Below are 18,284 nucleotides of genomic sequence, written 5' to 3' on the forward strand. Positions count from 1 at the left end.
TTAAGTGTGGAGTGCTCCCACATGCTTGCAGACTTCGGTCGAACTGTTTTCTCCGTGTTCGGCATGTTTCTTGAGTTGAATTTACCATAGCCTTTGTTAATGGCGCTTGACTTCGCGTTCCACCTCGCTCTCTTATATTCGCTGAATCATGCTGAGTGTGACGTCACTGGAGTCGCGGCCTGTTGAGTGACCGTAAGTCGCGCGACACTATGAATCAATTAACTTATTAATTGCCAACGCTTTTAATCATCAATTTTATCGGTTCGTTGTTGCAGCTCTAATCTGATGCATTAATAAACAAAGTCAGTAAGCTACATTGTAGATGACTGTCCCTTTGTAAACGAATGAATCATTATAAACTAATTATGAATGGCAACGACACAACAAACAACCCTACCAACAGCATTTTAAGTGAGACATGAGCCTAATTAAAAAAAAAAAAATCTGCTCGTCGTCTAATTATACTAAAAATAACTTGTGCTGCTCCAATGCAGATGTTCTATTTTAAGGTATCTTGTAGGCGGGTAAACAGACCAACTCACCAATAGGAGGATTAACATTGAATTATATTTAAAACTCCTATTCTTTATTTGGTAAATTGCAGTATTAAATGACTACCACAGCTTATGTGGTTGCTGCTCTGACAGGATGCCGGTGCTTTTTCGATGCTTTACAGGAGGTTATTGTAACGCGGAACTTATGGGCTATGGTTAGAGCCGTTATCTACCAAAATATTTTCCCGTTCTGAGCAATTTTCTTTTGTTAAAGATAGCAGCGCCGCATTTTCACGCAGGGTGCCAAACTTTGTCTTTCTGGTTGCCGATAACTAAAAAAACTCAATTTAGGAACAACGCGGCAGTTGTCAATGTCACATTTTACCCAGCTGTCTAATCACAGTGCAGGCGGGGCGGAACAAACACTGCAACATCCGAATTTTGTCGACATAGTACAAATACACACCTTGCCGTTCATAATCATTTATAGTATAGTGACAAATCTAAAACTTATTTTGATGAACTTCGCATTCCTATATATTTAAAAATGATATTTTTTAATAGTCCAAGTTAGAGACCCTGGCGGAACCGGTTAAACCCTGGCGTCCCATTAGAATCGTCCTATGTCTGGGAAATACTGATTTTTGTCATTGTGGAACCCATGATGTTTTTATATGAAGGTTTCCACTGCAATTTGCTGTTGCATGTTGCCTTGTCTTCCAAAAAATAACCCACCAATACTATTTTTGTTTCAGTCTCCTGCCAAAGCCGTGTATAACGCTCGACACTGGAACCAACCGGAGGCCGAAGAGATCCCGGCGCCGCCCCTTTCTCGATCACAAAAGGCCCCTGTAAGGCAACGCCTCCCTTTCCGCTCAACAAATTGAGTTTGTTACTTATTTGCCGAGTCGAGCATTAATCGCGTGGCACTTAGGAGCACTGTTTGGATGATTAAGTTGGGGGAGTCTTTGTTTAACGCGCAATGGACGCTGCATTTTGGAATTACCATTTGTTACACAATTCCCCGTTGGCCCTTTTGAGCACAAGGCAGAATATAGGTTGTTGGGCTCTCAGTAATCAACATTTCTGCTATTAATTGCTCTAATTAGTCTTTCTTTTGCTTCAAGTGGAATAGTTTGCCCTGACAGTGAACCTCCATTTACAAAAAATGCACTGTTTTAATCTCCCCTTTTTCCCTCACGCAAGTCGATGTTTGCTCAGGGACCAGCAAATTACTTTTTCCAACAAAAATTTTCAGAAGTTTCCCTCAACTTTGCAGTAACTCATCTGTTGAAAACACTTATTAAGGAGTTGTTTGCTTAACAAAGTATTTGGCTGCATTAAATTGTCAGGACATGTCATTAAACAGATTTTGTGGCTGCCCTCTGAGTCCCGTTCCTCCCTGCTTTTTCCTTCTCCCCAGGCCATCTCATCGAGCGGAGTAAGCGGCAGCGGCGGCAGCAGCAAGGACAGCAACTCTCATAAAGATGACGGCTTATTCAAAGCCCCTCCGCCTCCGCCCAAAGTCATTAAATCAGAGACCATCCCTACGCGACCCTATCAGGATATTGTCACGGCTCTGAAGTGCAGGAAAGAGCATAAAGAGGTAAGTTGTCGCACAATGTGACGAGCATGGTATATCTATTAGTTTGATCATGGACTAAAATCCCCAAATTGGCCAAAAATTTTGAGGGTGCGCCTTATGACCTTGTGTGACTTCTATACCGGAAAATACAGTTGATGAAATTAGAAATGCATATAGTATTTATTTGTGTGTGGTAATACAAGAGGCTATATGGTACACTACAATATTTGTTTAATTATTGATCAATCAAAAATAATTGTTGACCAAATTTGCAAAACGTATGCAATGGAAATTCAATCTGTGTTATGGTGGTGAGCACGCCAAAAATTAACCACTAGAGCATTTGTGATGAGATGACCTACGGAAAGGCACTAAATATTATCTCATCACACTAGTGTTATCCATGGTGCCAGGAACAAATGTTGGGGAATAGAGAAGTCATCCTGAAAGATATAAATAAACGCCAAGTCCGACTCATCATTAGATAGACCCAATAGTTTTTTTTTCCCTCGTTGTGCTTTACTGCATTTGTGTCTTTAGGACAACTTTTGTTCTCTTAACACTCGTTTCTGGGATCTTGAATTAAAAAATCTGATAATGAGATAAAATCAAATGCTTTTCTGTTCGTTATCTTTATCAATTGTGGTGTAGTGGTTATGTTTCGTCGTTCTGTTTGGTGCGACCCAGTTTCGAATCCTGTTTAATACAATGTTAAGCAATTGTGATCGGTGACATTGAGCAGCTGATCAATCATTGCACTAATATATACTGTGAGTCCAAGCAACGGTTATACATAAATAAATAATGCAGCTCTTACTGTGGTTTAAATTTCATGGGCCATATAGTCCATGGCCTTGGGGGTATGCCACCAGCCCCGAGGCTGGTAGGTTGTGGTTCAAGCCTCGGCCGGGTCATACCTAAGACTTAAACATTGGTACCCGTTGCCTTCCTGCTTGGCGTTCAGCATTAGGGGTTGGAATTGGGGGGTTTGGTCACCTAATGACTCCCAACACCTCAGTTGGGTTGAGCGAGGGGGCTGGGAATCCCCTCCTCTGAATCAATCTCCCAAAAAGAGTCAGGATTGACTCTGACCACCTCCCACTAGGGGGGTATGGCTGTGGTATATAATATATATATATATATATATATATAAATGAAAAATATGACAAAAGACAATTTTTTGGGAGGTGCACCTCATAATCGGGTCTGCGTTATTGTGCATAAAATATGGTATTCCTAACTTTGATTTGGATCTCCAAGTTGACCAATATGGATAAATGTTTAATTTTCTAGGTTAGGAAGTTAGGCTAAAAGTTTTGGGTATGGTTATATTTACACTTGTTATAAAAATTGAGAAAGTAAACCCTCCTAACTAGTGTTTTTTTTCATCACTCACCGTTGTTTAGACTGATAACAAAGCTTAAAATGCAAACAAACATGTTTTTTTTAATATGTAAAAGACCACAAATACTTGTTTTTCCCATTAAGTAGTTAAACGGTGCACTTCAATGATACTCTTAGTACAATTTACAAGTACATGCATTTTACTTGTATTTAAAACTGGAAACAGTTTTGAATTTTATCCTGTTTGGCTGGGTTTTTTTTTTCTCAAAGATATGTACTCTGCAAAATGTTTTCATTTTCTTTGAATAAATAATTAAGCGATATCGGATGATACAAAGTACAACCAATTGAGAAAATTTGACATTAAAGTTGGAATTCAAACTAATCTCACCACTGGAACATAGACATTCTTTAGTGCTACCAGGCTATGGTAGTTGGATGCTGATTCTAAATGCATAGCTCATATGGGTGTCTGCAAAAGACTTGAATTCTAAAAAATTGGCTCATAGTCCAATCTTTTTAGGCAGGGATTGTTTTGAATGTTGAGCACACTCCCTGTTTCCTGGCGTATGCCTTTGCTTTCTATATTTAATTCCAAAAATGATTTTGTCAATACATATATTAATATAAAACAGGTTCTTCAGAATCCCCAAAACATCAACAAAGCCATTCGTCTCTGAAAAGTTTCCTGACTTCACAGAGCTGATGTGCCATATCACACTGTTTGTATAACATATAGGAAGTAATCTCTGTGATAATTTGTCAAAAGTGAGGTAAATAAATCACTTTGATGTCCAGCATACTTGGTTCTTGAGATAAATGCCAACTTATGGTGTTTTTGTAGTTAAAAAAACCTCAAAAATATAAGATCTTAAGGGATGATGGCTTGTATAGCCAGAGGCACCTGCTTTGCCTATTAGCTGTGACCATCCTCATTTGCTTTCCCCCAGCTGTACACGGTGGTGCAGCACGTCAAGCACTTCAATGACGTGGTGGAGTTTGGAGAAAATCAAGAGTTCACAGATGACTTTGAGTACCTGGAGACAGGCTTGAAGAGCAGTCAGCCGCTCAACACCAGATGCCTTAGGTAAGCAAAGCAAATGGGCAGCTTTTTTTCTCCATTTAAACTGCCGTTTATACGTCTATGCGACTGTTTACATGATGAGTGCCAAGTAGCTCATTTAATTGATTGAATTGTGTAAGTGCTTGTCACATAACATTTATCCGCGCCAGTGCATTTTAGCCAATTTTTGAAAGCTACTCGTACCTCCCACCAAAGCTCTTAACCTCGCGTTTTGCTTCTTTAGCATTGTTTGGAAGTGCTCCAAGTCGTTTGAAAAGGGTTTTGGATTACATTTTTTTCTCCACTTACAACACGGATGATTCCCGTTTTGAACCAATGCTAAAATCTTCTGTTATTACAAGTCAGGATAAGAAGTTGAATAACATACAGTTGTTCTCACAAATATTATGCATTATTGAAAAAATAAAAACCCATGTCAAGAACGACAATGTAAACATAACAAAAGTACGTTTAACTTGAGTATTTTAATACTCTAAAATGGGTTGTGCAATGATTAGTTTCCCTGTATATTTTATGTCCGCATTTATTGATGTATAACGTGCACTTGAGTATAGCACGCAACCCTAATTTTTGAGTAAAAATCAGTATGACTCACCTAACATTCATCTCTAGTACTCTGAATAAAATAGTGTAAATAGTTTGTATGTCATCTAGATTACTGGTGGTCTAGTGATTAGGATCCCTTGCTCTCACCACAACCAATTCTTGTTGCATCTAATGTTTTGTGATTGTCATTGCACAAATACCGTAAAACCGTGTATAATGTCCACACAAACCTTGAGGTCTTATTTAGGTTAAAAAAAGGCGCGTTGTGCACAGATACCAAATATGCCAGTTTTCGTACAATTAACACAGTGACACATTTGTAATCATAACAAATACTGACAAGTAGGATGTGCGAAATAATTATCCTCATTTCTCTTGTCACTAAAGAATGTCAAAGTGTCAGATAAATAGTATCAATTTATATTTAGCATGCAGTCAAAAATGTACCTGTGAAGTCTGAAATGTGTCAACGATGTTTTAAAGGGCTACTGTGTAACAGGAAATTAAAACGGAAGGCGATCAAACGATTGGCTGTCACTGTTATCTTGGATAGAGGAAACGGGCACAACGCTGATATACCCTGTGTATATATTTATCACTGTCATTAATCAGCCAAACCAGGCGTACAGAATTTCTACAAACGTTGGCAAACACAGCTGAAGATGTTGTTTGATTCATGACATTTTTTTCTCTTCGTCCCAGTATAATCAGCCTTGCCACACGTTGTGCCATGCCCAGCTTCAGAATGCATCTACGGGCACGAGGCAAGGTGGCGCAGGTTTTTAAAATGCTCAGTGACTCCTCACAGCACCCGGTCAGTAGCAAGTCCTGTAGGATTTTTTTCTTCTCATTCGGGTTACTGTGCTTACTTTCTGACTTACCCTTCAGAACCTCGCCTTGTGCACGGCGGCGCTCATGTACATCCTGAGCCGAGACCGCCTTAACATGGACCTGGACCGCGCTTGCCTGGAGCTCATGATCAAGTTATTGGAGCTGGACCAAGACTACTCGGCTGACCAGGACCAGCTTACCACCAAGGAGGTGGCCAAGGTCAAGGAGAAGATTCGAAAGCTGTGTGAAACGGTGCACAATAAACATTTGGACCTGGAAAACATCACGGTGTGTTGGAGGTTGTTACGGGAAATGACACCAAATTAAGAAGTTCCAAATCTTGGATTTAGTGTTTTTGTTTTGTTGTGTTTATAGACAGGCCACCTTGCCATGGAGACATTACTCTCTCTAACGTCCAAAAGAGCGGGTGATTGGTTCAAGGAAGAGCTGCGACTTCTGGGCGGTTTGGACCACATCGTTGACAAAGGTAACTGAAACAATGAGAGTATTGTGCTTTATTCTTGACTCAAGCATCATCTTTAGTATGCTTAAAGGTGATGTGTGTTGTTTGAGGTGACCATAAAGTATGTACAGTATGCGTTAACATTGCCCAACTGAGAACAAAGAGCCTTTATTTTTTTATTCCACCACGCCTATCTGCTTTTATCTTTTACCAAAGGTGTTTTGACCATGGAACCTAGAGGCTTAAGGAAAAGAGGCATGGGAGGTGGAGCGTGATATTATTCTCGTGCCCGTAGTTTTCCGTCACTATAGCATGAAAATGGTGAAAGAAAATGACTGTTTCAAATACATTCCCAATAAAAAGTGGAGAAAAAAATGAAGCGCTTATTCAAGCGCGTCCAGGAAATTATATACACAAGCAACTTGACAGAGGCTGCAATGATGATTTAAGAAGAGGGTGTCAGCAAGGAGAACAGTTGCAATTCCGGGACACCACCTTTAATGGCAGCATGAGGAGGAAATAAACGACAAAACAAATTGTATTTTGTGATGGTCATATGGCATATTCTAAATGTGGATGGAAATCCGGTACTTTTGTGCCAATGCACCAATTCTGACAAAACCGATTTGACATTATTTAGAGCGCAACAGTGCGAAAAATATATCTTGGCTATGTATAGAGAAAATGGGCATTTATCTTATTTAAGTCAAGTCATGTTTATTTGTATAGCCCTTAATCACAAAAAGTCTCAAAGGACTGCACAGATCACTGATTATTGCAAACCACAGGATATTATGACACCATCCCCTGATCTAAAACCTACATGAGGGCAAACAATACACAGATATTGTCAACCTAAAATATAGGTTATTCTTATGCTTTAGAATAGAAGTGTGTTTTAAGTTTAGATTTAAACATTTCCACTGAGGTTGCAGATCGAATCTCAGGGGGAAGAGCATTCCACAACACCGGGGCCCGAATTGAGAACGCTCTCGAACCTGCGGATCTATTCTTGGCTCTTGGGATCACTAGTAGACAAGCATTTTCAGAGCGAAGGCCCCGGACGGGAACATAGGGGGTAATTAAATCTGAAAGATATGAGGGAGCAAGTCCATGCATGATTTTGTAAACTACCAACGGAACCTTAAAATCACATCTTAAACTAACAGGGAGCCAATGCAGGTTGGCTAAAATCGGGGTAATGTGATCAAACTTTCTTGTCTCAGTTAAAAGCCTCGCTGCATAATTTTGTACCAGCTGAAGGCTTTTGATTTTGGACTTCGGGAGACCGGAGAGTAGTGCATTACAGTAATCGAGACGGGAGGTAACAAACGCATGAATTATAATCTCTGCATCCGACTGAGACAGCATAGGGTGAATTTTAGCAATGTTGCAAAGATGGAAAAAAACTGTTCTAGTAATATTCTTAATGTGTGTTTGAAAGGACAGATCGTGGTCAAATATGACACCTACATTTTCTGTCACTCTGGGTGATATTACATTTGTCAATGTTCAGAGCAGTTTTTGAGAACACGCCACGCCATTTAGATGGACCAATAACTAACATTCCGGTCTTCTCAGAGTTAAGGTGCAAGAAGTTCCGTGACATACATTCTTTTATATCAGTGAGGCAGGCCTCCAAATTTCTATAGTTTAGTGTGGCAGATTCCTCCATCGAAAGATAAAGTTGAGTGTCATCTGCGTAGCAATGGAAACTAATATTATACTTGCAAATAATATCACCTAATGGAAGCATGTAAATGCTGAAAAGAAGGGGGCCAAGTACTGAACCCTGTGGAACACCACAGGTAACACCAAAGGGCTCAGATGTCATTTAACCATATTTAACAGTGGGTCCTATCTGAGAGGTAGGATCTTGAACCATAGGAGGACGGTTCCTGAGAGACCAATCCATTTTTCCATTTATCGACTCATTTGGCTAAATGATTTCATTTGCAGTTTTCATTGCCTTCTTGTTACTATGCACATACAACTACAGCCAGTCTCATCAATCTCACCTCGTAAATATTTTTGCCTATTTATTCGGGCATCCTTTTAATGTTATTTTTCTCAAGTCTGTATTATGTATCTATCTTGGATGCCATGTCTAATCTCATTGTAATCAATGTTCACGACAATGTTATCCATGACAATAACGTGAATTCTAATTCTAAGTTGACACTGCATTAAATTTGATAAAAACAATAGTAAATCTGTAAATATTCTATTTACTCTAAACTGCTTCTGTTTCAATGATGTGAACTGAAACCTGCTCCAAGTCTAAAGTAAGGGAAATCTGTAACCAATGAATTGTTGGCCGACAGTCATCAAAGACGGAAAAGAAAATGCTGATGCAACTAGAAGGGGATTGCCAAAATTGCCCTCTTTTTAATCAGTGGTGTCTGTGCATTGCTGTTTCATGTGTTGAGCCAGTGTAAGGATAGCCATATTGGATATGTGTCACTTGAAATGCTCATGAAAAAGTAGGCAGTCAAACAAAGCGGATAGAGGCATTAAATTGAAAATGGGTACTTGGACCTCAAGTGTAAATCCCGTTTAAGAGGTACTTTCCAACATGACTTAGTGGAGGTGCTAACTTGGATTTGCCAATCACGTTGTCTCATTCTTTATTGTCATTTCCGTAGTGAAAGAGTGCGTGCAAAACCTGAGCCAAGAAGACAACAAGGAGAACCTGGTAGCAGCTTTATGGGGAGCCGAAAGATGTTTGAGAGTGCTTGAAAGTGTAAGTAGTAGGTCTCCTCTTAAGCGTCAAGCCAAATGGGGTGTTAGTACTACGCATGGCAAAATTTTTTTCGCAGCTAGTGATAAAGCAATCCTTTCAAAAGTCTGGTTTTCACCTTTGCAGTAAGCGTTTCGAGTCTCCCAATAAATGATATCTGTTCTTTCACCTCTGGCGGCCAACAGGTGACTGTGCAGAATCCGGAAAACCAGGGCTACCTAATTGCCTATAAAGATTCGCAACTTATCGTCTCCTCGGCAAGGTGAGGACCGAAAGTGTTGATGTGCTTTTCAATGTTGCATTCCTTCTCGTTTTTAAAGTGGGGCCATTTTCATACACTGTTGCGTGTATCTAGAGCGCTGTGCTACTGTGAGGACATGATCCAACGCTACAGCAGGGCCTTGAACAACAGCTCCTTGGCAGCAGAATCAGGCAATACTGCACTTCCTCACTGTAGTTTCAGCAACGTGGGCAAGGCTGTCGAGGACTGCATGAGAGCAGTCATTGGCGTGCTGCTCAACCTCACGCATGACAACGGTAAGCCTTTTCTCAGCCATTGGATTTTGTTATGGGTCCAGTAGACTTACTAATCTTGAGAAAATGAAGTGAAAAAAAACAGTCCCTTTTTTCTCTGCAGAGTGGGGAAGCACAAAGACAGGCGAGCAGGAGCAACTTATTGTCACAGCACTAAATTGTGTACTCCGGGTACCACGTTTCATCCCGCAGGAACAGCGCTTTGATGTGCGAGTGTTGGTAAGGTGTTGATCAATTGTGTATAGTGGTACATCTTCATACAAGCTTAATTTGTTTCAGGATTCTGCTCTTTGTAATGAGCGAATTTTCCTGATATGAAATAATCAAAAAGTAATTGGACTCTGTTAGCAGGGAGGAGTGACGGAGGTTGCGTACCAGTGAACGTATACCTTTTCCCCATAGTTAAGACGTTTGATTGTTTAAAATAGGTTACACTGTATGACATTTTTTCACCGGGAAAAAACATTGGAACCAGCTTGTGCTGGCAGTGAGCAGTCATTAGCGCTGAGCGGTCTCTTGTGGTAGCCTCTGTGACTGCTTGTAAACTTGACTTAACCTTTGCATAACGAGCAAGAATTTTGTTCCTAATAAAAGTTGTATTTCGAAATGATCATGTTTAGAGGTGCTTGTATAATGAGGTACCACTCTATACTTGTTTAGTTTGTTTGTAATTAATCAAGTCATCCGCTTTGCCAGGGTCTGGGCCTCCTCATCAATTTGGTAGAGTACAGCTCCAGAAACCGACACTATCTTGTGGACATGGAGTACACCATGGATAACTTTTGCCTGGAAGACAGTCTCACGCAACCAGCCGAGCCAAAGAAAGAGGAACCTTCGGCTGAGCTGGCACCAGAAAATACGGCTGAAACTCAGATCGAGAGAGGGGAAATTCCTGAGGTCTCTGGAGCATTGGCGGCTTTGGTCAAGGTAGGGAACTTAACTATCAATTGCTTGTTAAATTGTGGTATAAATAATAATAAAACTGAGCTTTATTCATCCATGCTACTCTTTCCAGCTCTTTTTGGAGAGAGAGCGGGCTGCCATTCTCGCCGAGGCCAAAACGGACGACCTGATCAGCGAGGCACCCAAGCCCCAGGATCAGAGCGGCGAGTGGAAAGAGACTTCGGGGGAGATCCAGTGGGTGGCAGCTGAGCCCAATGACAGCCAGCCTCAGCCAGAGAATCCAAAGAAAGAGGAGGAAGACGAAGAGTTGGACCTTAACAAAGGTATTAATTTGTATTTAGGCTAGCTTTGTTTTTTGAAATGTCCTTTATTTTTAATGACATATCTAGAACTTATTATTTTACGATCCAAATGTTATAATGTTACATCGACCAGTGTCTTTTACCAGTCTGCGGGGGCATCACTAGTGTGCCGTGATACCTTGTCTATCTTTTATTGAAAACATGCCATTTGTTCAGTTTATATTCCAGCAATTCATCTAAATCTCTGTTGGTGGTAGAAGGTTTTTTTTCTTGTTATATATTTTACTCTTGATGTAGTTCACAGTTTATGGACTGGAGTCATCAGGGCACCACTACCTGTGGTGTGTCTTGGACAAGTACAGTCTGGCAGAACCCTTCCTTTAGTTAAATATATTAAATAACCCATTTTGTTTGGTAAAATTATTTTGGATTGCAGTGCAAAAGTGATAATTAACAAATCAAGTGAAAAATAAATTGCACATAATAGTGCTGATTTTAGTTTTTATTTTACCCCGAAAAAGTTAGAAGCTAACCCTTAACAAAAAATATTTTGTTCATTTGGGAAATATTTATAACAGGCAAAATTTTCGTTTATTTTTCTTATAAAATATGGTAAGATTTGAAAAACAGGTTAAAATGTAGCAATTCTGGCAATGTGATATAATACATTTTTTGTTTTGTTTTTAATTGTATTTTTATCTACTCCTGAAGTAAAACAGTATATTTAATAACATTTTTTGTTTGATCAAGATTGCACTGCAGAAATAATAACATATGAAATACAAATCTTGCACAGAATTTTGCTGATTTTTATTTTGTAATTTTACCCCAAAAAGATTTTAAAAAATGTGAAAAAAAATGTATTTAAAGTTTTCAGAAAAATATAAAAATACAGTAAATTGGAAAAAATGAAGGGATTTCCTCAAGCAGATATTGTAAGTATTCTTTTTTTAATCATTGTCCTAAGTTAAAAAAAAAAAAAAAAATATATATATATATATATATATATATATATATATAATATAGACTTGAAAAACTAATTAAAAAAAACGTAAAATTCGAAATTACAGTATTTTGTTATTACCTGTATTAGCTCATGAGTAATGGTTACCACGAATGATAAGAAAACATGATCTAGGTTTTTAACTAGAATTAGTTTACCTCGAGATTTTGAATGAAAAAAGTGTGCCTTGGTCTAAAATGTTGAGAAATACTTGTCATAAAACAGTCACACCTCTAAAAACAAATGAAACAGTGATGTATTCGGGAATTTCACACTTGATAAGAGTTGGCGTGAACGATCATAATCTTAACAAGAAAAATGAAAAAAAAAAACGTTTATCTCTGTGTAGCACTGTAAAGGTTCTGTAGTTGCTGGGGGAAAAGTCAGCCATCCCACTTAAATTTGACAGCAAACATTTCTTCTGATACAAGAATATTTCACTAATGACCTATTACCATTCCTACAACTTCACACTGTGAAAAGATCAAGCCCAAAAAGATTGTAGGGCTTTTCTGTCACTGTACTTTCGCGTCCCCTGGCAATTCAAACGCTTTGTGCGTAATGACACTTCAGAGTTGCAGCCATCGGGCAATTTGGTATGGCTATTAAACATTTTGTTTTCTTAGCTTTGCAGCATGCTGGCAAACATATGGAGGACAGCATTGTGGCCTCCTACACGGCTCTGCTGCTAGGATGCCTCTGCCAAGGCAGCCAGGTAAACGCATGCGTTTATTTACTCACACCCATGTTGCAATAAAGGTATTCGCAAATTCTTAAACATAAATCAGAATTTTACAAAACACATTTTTAATTTCCTTATCTTTTGAAATATTAAAGATTAATACAGATTAAAAAATAGTGCACAAAAAAACGAATATTCCATTTTATAAAACGATACAAATCAAAGTGTTTGTCAAATAACGCAACAAAAAACATAAAATCAAATGTATGCAAAACATCCGCAAATTTGTAAGATACTCTTAAGATTAAACTACCGTAAATTCCGGACTATAAGCCGCTACTTTTTTCCCAAATGTTCAGCCCTGCGGCTTAATCAGTGAAGCGGCCAATTTATGTAGTTTTTCTAACAGCCACCGGCAGCGTTGGAGTGTACAAGGTAAGATTAAGACCAGTAGAATATGTGCGGCAAGAAAGACTGCTGGAACCCATCCCAGCAATCTCTGGGCAGTGGGCAGGGGACGCCCTGAACTGGTTGCCAGCCAATCGCAGCTGCAGATCACATTAGTTCTCGCAGCTAGCTGCGTTCTTCATCGACGCACGAGCCGAGTGATCCACCGCTAAGAGTCGTACAGCTGGGCGATTTTACGTCCGCCCGGGATGATCTGAGACAAATTCACGACAGGGTTTTTACTGCGGGTGCCGTTCGGTCGCTCCCGCGAGCGAGCCCCTAACCCGCAGCGCGGGTACTTTCGGGCGCGATACGCACGACACCGACACAGTTACGGGGGTCCCGCGCACGTCCGCCGCCTTTCGCCCGCCGCGCGCGGACGGCCGCCTGTCGTCACAGGGTCGACAGACGAGCAGGGTCCCGCCAGTTACGGGCGTAGCCCGATCACGCCTGCCGCCTCTTCTCACGTCGCGCCATATGACGCCGCGTCTGCCGAACTAGCTCCGTCGCGCGGCCCGGGAGTGACCCCCGCCACGCCCCCCCTGTCCCGTCCCATCCAGCCGGCCGCCTTATCCCGCGTTCGTTGACGTTCCGCCGAAAAAACCCGCAAAAAGTGAAAATCGATCAGTTGTTGCAGCCCAAAAACAAACCAAGTAACACTAGGCTAGATGGCCTAAAAACAGGCAGTGGGCAGCCATCGAGCGTCAAATGGGAGCAGACAAAACAAAAAAAGCCCCTTGGCAGCCCCAACTAACAGGGAGCTAGCTGGATAAACCGGTACCAACAGTGCCTTACACGGAGAAAAACTCAAAACAAAAAGCCACATTCTAAAAGGAGGCAAAGGCAAACTTTCCTTTTGTAGCATTTAGACTTTGAAGGATGCGACCTCGACGACATTGACAACTAGTGATAGGGTCGATGAAGTTACAATTCCTCCAAGAAGAAATGGGCAGTATGTAGTTGGAGTTTGCTGTAATCGCTTTCTGTTTGTTACGGACCCAGATTACCCGGGTACTACCCAACAATCTTGATTTTAAGTGGCCTATGCCTCACCCACATGCTTTCTGCGAAATAAAGAGATTGTGTGTTGGAGTGAGGGGGTTTCGAACCACTCTTCTTGAATCCATCCACTGATATATTTTGGGCAGAAGTGACTCACGCAATAAAGCAAACCGGTGAACAGATAACTCACTAAGGTTCCTACCCCCCATGACAACACACTGCAGCAATAATGTGAATTATCTTTGGTCTTCAACCATGTAGCTAGATTAATAAAACAATATAAATTGTGTTCAATAGTTTTTTCAAAATAAAATAACGTTCTACTCATTTATGAGGAATGAGCGGTATACAATCGCTGTTCACTACAATCGCTCTCGGATGTTATGTTAACGTCATTTGCCATTTTGACCGATTTGTGTTCTTTCAATGTTGTCACTGTAAACAAGTCAAATGGGTCAACTTTGAGACTCAATTTCTCGAGTTTTTCGGCGCATGCAATTTTCAACAATATATTTGCATAATTGTTGGGAGGAACACCATACATTCTGTGCCTAAAAAAATCTGGGAATACCTGGCACAATTATGATTTGTGTCTTCCAGGTAAACGTGACTACTGTAAGGAAACACCTACCCAAAGGAGACTTCTCTATCATGACTGAGATGCTGAAGAAATTCCTGAGCTTCATGAACCTCACTGTAGGCACCCAGTTATTTATTATTATCTATTAAGTCCTCTTTTATTTCATTTTTATAGCAGGTTTTGACATGTTGGTCTTTGGCTTTAGATTGTTGTCACTCTGAGGGCTAAAAAGTGGAAATTCACATTTAAAGAATTGTATTCATGTTTGAATTAATGTCAATAATTACGTTTTGTCTGATCGTTGGGGCTGTGGGATCTTTTATTTTAATCCAAATAAACAGAGTTGCCAAACATTGAAAATCTTATTTGAGAATGGTTGGAAAGAATTTTCAAAATTTTAGTAGCGCTCAAGAGTGTTTTTAGGTCAAAAGAGGACATTGCCATCACTTAAGAAAAATGCAAACAACAAAGTAGCAATCATTAACTTTTATACACAATTACCATTAATATAGCTATATATTTTTAAGTATCAACATTTTCAGTACTAAATATAGATTATTTTTTGTTTTTATTTTTTGTTTTTATAGAAAATGCGTATTTCATAAATTGCAATAAAGTGGCGTATTAAACAATGGAAGATTCTCAGCATTTGGTAGCTGTGAATATACCAATCATAGAATATACATTGTAATTGTTCATAAATGTCACATCACTATTTTCTGAACATACCATAAGTAGGTCATAATGTCCTTGAGGGTAACAAGTTCTTTCTAGTCCTGTATTCACATTTTATAACATAAATAATTCCTAAAAGGAATATGTCAGACATACCAAATACTAAGAGTATTTCTGAGGTTATTGCTAATAACAAAATACACATTTTTCATGAAAATCAACAGCAAAAATTGAGCAATGTTCATTTTTGAATTGGAAAGGTTGATTGTTACAAATATTTAAGTTATATTCATTCCATATGTGTAGTTTGCAGTTAATTTTAAAAGTGATGGATAATGTTATCAAAGAACCACTTTTAACCTCAAAACTTCACTCTTAAATGGTTTTAAAAAAACGGACACTTTTCACACCGGCCACTACCCCTCTGACCTGCTGCCCTCTGTTAGGAGCTACAGCTTCTTTCAAAACACAGACAAACCGGCTCGGACAGTTTCTCTCCCAGGGCCATCACCACCCTAAACAAGCGCGCAAGACTGAAAATTAGATCTTGCGTCATTGATTTAATTATCCGTTCATTTGGAAATTTCTGTCCAATAAATATTATTGTACTACGCTGCACTATTTTCATTGCACTATTATTACGTAAATAAATTTGTACTTATAACTTGGGCCGGTCTCCAAGCACCACCTTGTAAATAGTTTTGCATATGTATCCAAACATTATCTTATCTCTTTTTTTCTCTTTTACGTCTTTATTATATTTTAATCCTGGAGTGCGATGTCTAATCTTGTTGTAAACGATCTTCACTACACTGTTACCAGTAACGATAAAGACAAATGTATTCTATTTTATTTGAAATCTACTAGGACAAGCAATGCCAAACCTGAAAATTGTCTTCATCCATTCTGGAATATATTTTTCTTGTGACACAACTGATTCAGAAGCGATGTTTTTAAAAGCACTACAAAACAGATCATTGTACCGGGGTTTTACCGTATTTGTGCAATTGTTAATCTATTGAGAAATATCGCTCTCAACAATCACAAAACATCGGTTGCCACGGGAATCTATCCCGGGTCGCGGCAGTGAGAGTGCTGAATCCTAACCACTAGACTACTAGTGACTTTTGTGACAATAGAAAATGCATTAATATTTATCTCATTTTCACACAATTTTTACTCGCGCTGCTATTGGTCTCTGGTATCGTGAGTAGAAAAAGTTTGATGATGACCTGAATCTGATGCCTTTTCATGTGTTATGTGCATTAGTGGTGGTCCAGTGGTTAGGATTCTGCACGCTCACCTTCGCGACCCGGTTCGGATTCCAAAGGCATAATCTCAAAAGTTCGGGCTGGAAAAAAAAGTGAAACGAAATCTAATACGATTTCTAATAAAAAAATAGGGGTGCCCGTTAGAAAAAAGTGCGAATGATACACAAAAAAAATACGGTCTTTATACAAAATTGAAGTGGAATTAAATTTCAGTCTGATTACAATTGAACACATGACTCCTTTCAAGTTCCTGCCTGACTCTGTCTCGTGTTTTGTGTCTGCCAGTGCGCGGTAGGCACCACGGGGCAGAAGTCCATCTCCCGGGTCATCGACTATCTGGAGCATTGCTAACAGTGGTCTCTCGAACCGGCACACCGACCAAACACCCTCGGGGACTAATCGGCGAGCTGCTCACAACCTAAGCCAAATCCGGTGCTCGCCATTGACCTTCTGCCCACTGGCCAGGGGCAACACCCCGGAATGTTGAGAAAAGAGGACGTATGAAATTTCCTGAAAGGTTCCCCGGTATCTATATTTTTTAATTTCTCTTTTCCGCGTCAAAATCCAAACGCGAACTTGCTGACCGGCATGAAGAAACGATCACTTTCATGCATGTCACAGCGACGCCTCCATGAATTCCCCGTTTGCAGCTAAATGTCGGGGTGGTGTGTGGGAGGGGTTTCATTGATTTCTTTGGAATTCATGTTCTCACCTTTTAGTTTTCCCTTTGAGGGCTTTTTATTCATTTTGAATCTGCTTTTAAGGACATCTGGAAGATTTTATGACTGTCAAAAAGCTCAAGCCGTTGTCGGTTTAGATCATTGAAATCAAAGTACGTAGACGCGCAATGAATTTTAACTTTGCAGACTGTGTGCATTGCAAAAAAATGTAATCATGTTTTTAATTTAATTTAATGATTCTTCCTTTTATTCTTGGTTCTTAAAATTGTTGGAAAGGGGTGACCCGATGGCTGGATATACTATGGAATATATATGGAATACAGGAGAAGATAAATGTTGCCATTTGAGTTTCATGGTCAGTTTTGGGCAAATTTTCAGTTAGTTACATTTGAAAAGTAATTCAGCTACCGCATGGTTACCAACAACCAAAAGTAACAAGTTACCCTGAAAGTGACTAGTCACAAATAACCATGTATACTGTACTCTCATTGAGGCTTACCCCCCTAAAACTGCTTTAAAATAGCCCCACATAATAAAAGAAATAGAAAATGTTTACAACCTGTGGAAGCAGTGAAACCTTCATATTTTTTGATTTGTGCAAACTTAAACGCTTGCAAATGAAAACCTAGCAGAGACACTCAATATTCATTTTGCCTCTAAGCTTCAAACCACAGATTTCCTTATCTATTTCTAGGTACGGTCCAAACACGGTTTCCTTTTTCTCCAAGCATATAAACAAAAAGACCAAAATTCGGCACACTTCAACTGTAAATTCTCTGCTCATGTTTGTTCCTGTACAAGCCACACCCCTGCGCCATGCGCTGCCTACTATTTGCTGGTGGTGACACACAACCATATATGCTTATCCATAATTGACCCCCGAAACCAGTATTTCATTTTATAGTAATGAGTACAGCTTGGATGAGAGTATTTAAGATGGGGAGAATATCTCCATGAGGAGAAATTGAGCATGATTGTACGCCAAGACAGATGGTATCACTGTGACCATTTAGTTGTACTGAGTAGGTAAATCTAAACACGCCAATCTTTTTGTGACCGAAAAAAGAACAGTTAGCAAGCAGAGGTTATGTAATTCATGATCTGCTTTTGACAAGTAG

At 39.6% G+C, this 18,284-nt stretch overlaps 1 protein-coding gene and 1 pseudogene across 1 annotated transcript in view; one reads left to right on the forward strand and one right to left on the reverse strand.

Moving 5' to 3' along the window:
• Positions 1–16,898, forward strand: part of wapla (WAPL cohesin release factor a) — a 30,150-nt gene extending 13,252 nt beyond the window's left edge. Inside the window, exons 6-20 of the mRNA XM_088351296.1 lie at positions 1,250–1,345; positions 1,918–2,100; positions 4,374–4,510; positions 5,756–5,867; positions 5,942–6,172; positions 6,260–6,371; positions 8,993–9,090; positions 9,273–9,349; positions 9,443–9,624; positions 9,725–9,840; positions 10,318–10,548; positions 10,637–10,847; positions 12,456–12,544; positions 14,561–14,656; positions 16,772–16,898. Of these exons, the coding sequence (XP_088207422.1) occupies positions 1,250–1,345; positions 1,918–2,100; positions 4,374–4,510; positions 5,756–5,867; positions 5,942–6,172; positions 6,260–6,371; positions 8,993–9,090; positions 9,273–9,349; positions 9,443–9,624; positions 9,725–9,840; positions 10,318–10,548; positions 10,637–10,847; positions 12,456–12,544; positions 14,561–14,656; positions 16,772–16,837 (2,037 nt within the window). The 3' untranslated portion in view covers positions 16,838–16,898. The remainder of the gene's footprint in view (positions 1–1,249; positions 1,346–1,917; positions 2,101–4,373; positions 4,511–5,755; positions 5,868–5,941; positions 6,173–6,259; positions 6,372–8,992; positions 9,091–9,272; positions 9,350–9,442; positions 9,625–9,724; positions 9,841–10,317; positions 10,549–10,636; positions 10,848–12,455; positions 12,545–14,560; positions 14,657–16,771) is intronic.
• LOC148353765 (5.8S ribosomal RNA) lies at positions 12,990–13,136 on the reverse strand (annotated as a pseudogene).
• Positions 16,899–18,284: the final 1,386 nt, after the last annotated feature.

This window comes from Urocampus carinirostris, chromosome 13 (genome assembly GCF_059441175.1).
Source record: "Urocampus carinirostris isolate Australia breed hairy pipefish chromosome 13, RoL_Ucar_1.0, whole genome shotgun sequence".
Taxonomy (NCBI): domain Eukaryota; kingdom Metazoa; phylum Chordata; class Actinopteri; order Syngnathiformes; family Syngnathidae; genus Urocampus; species Urocampus carinirostris.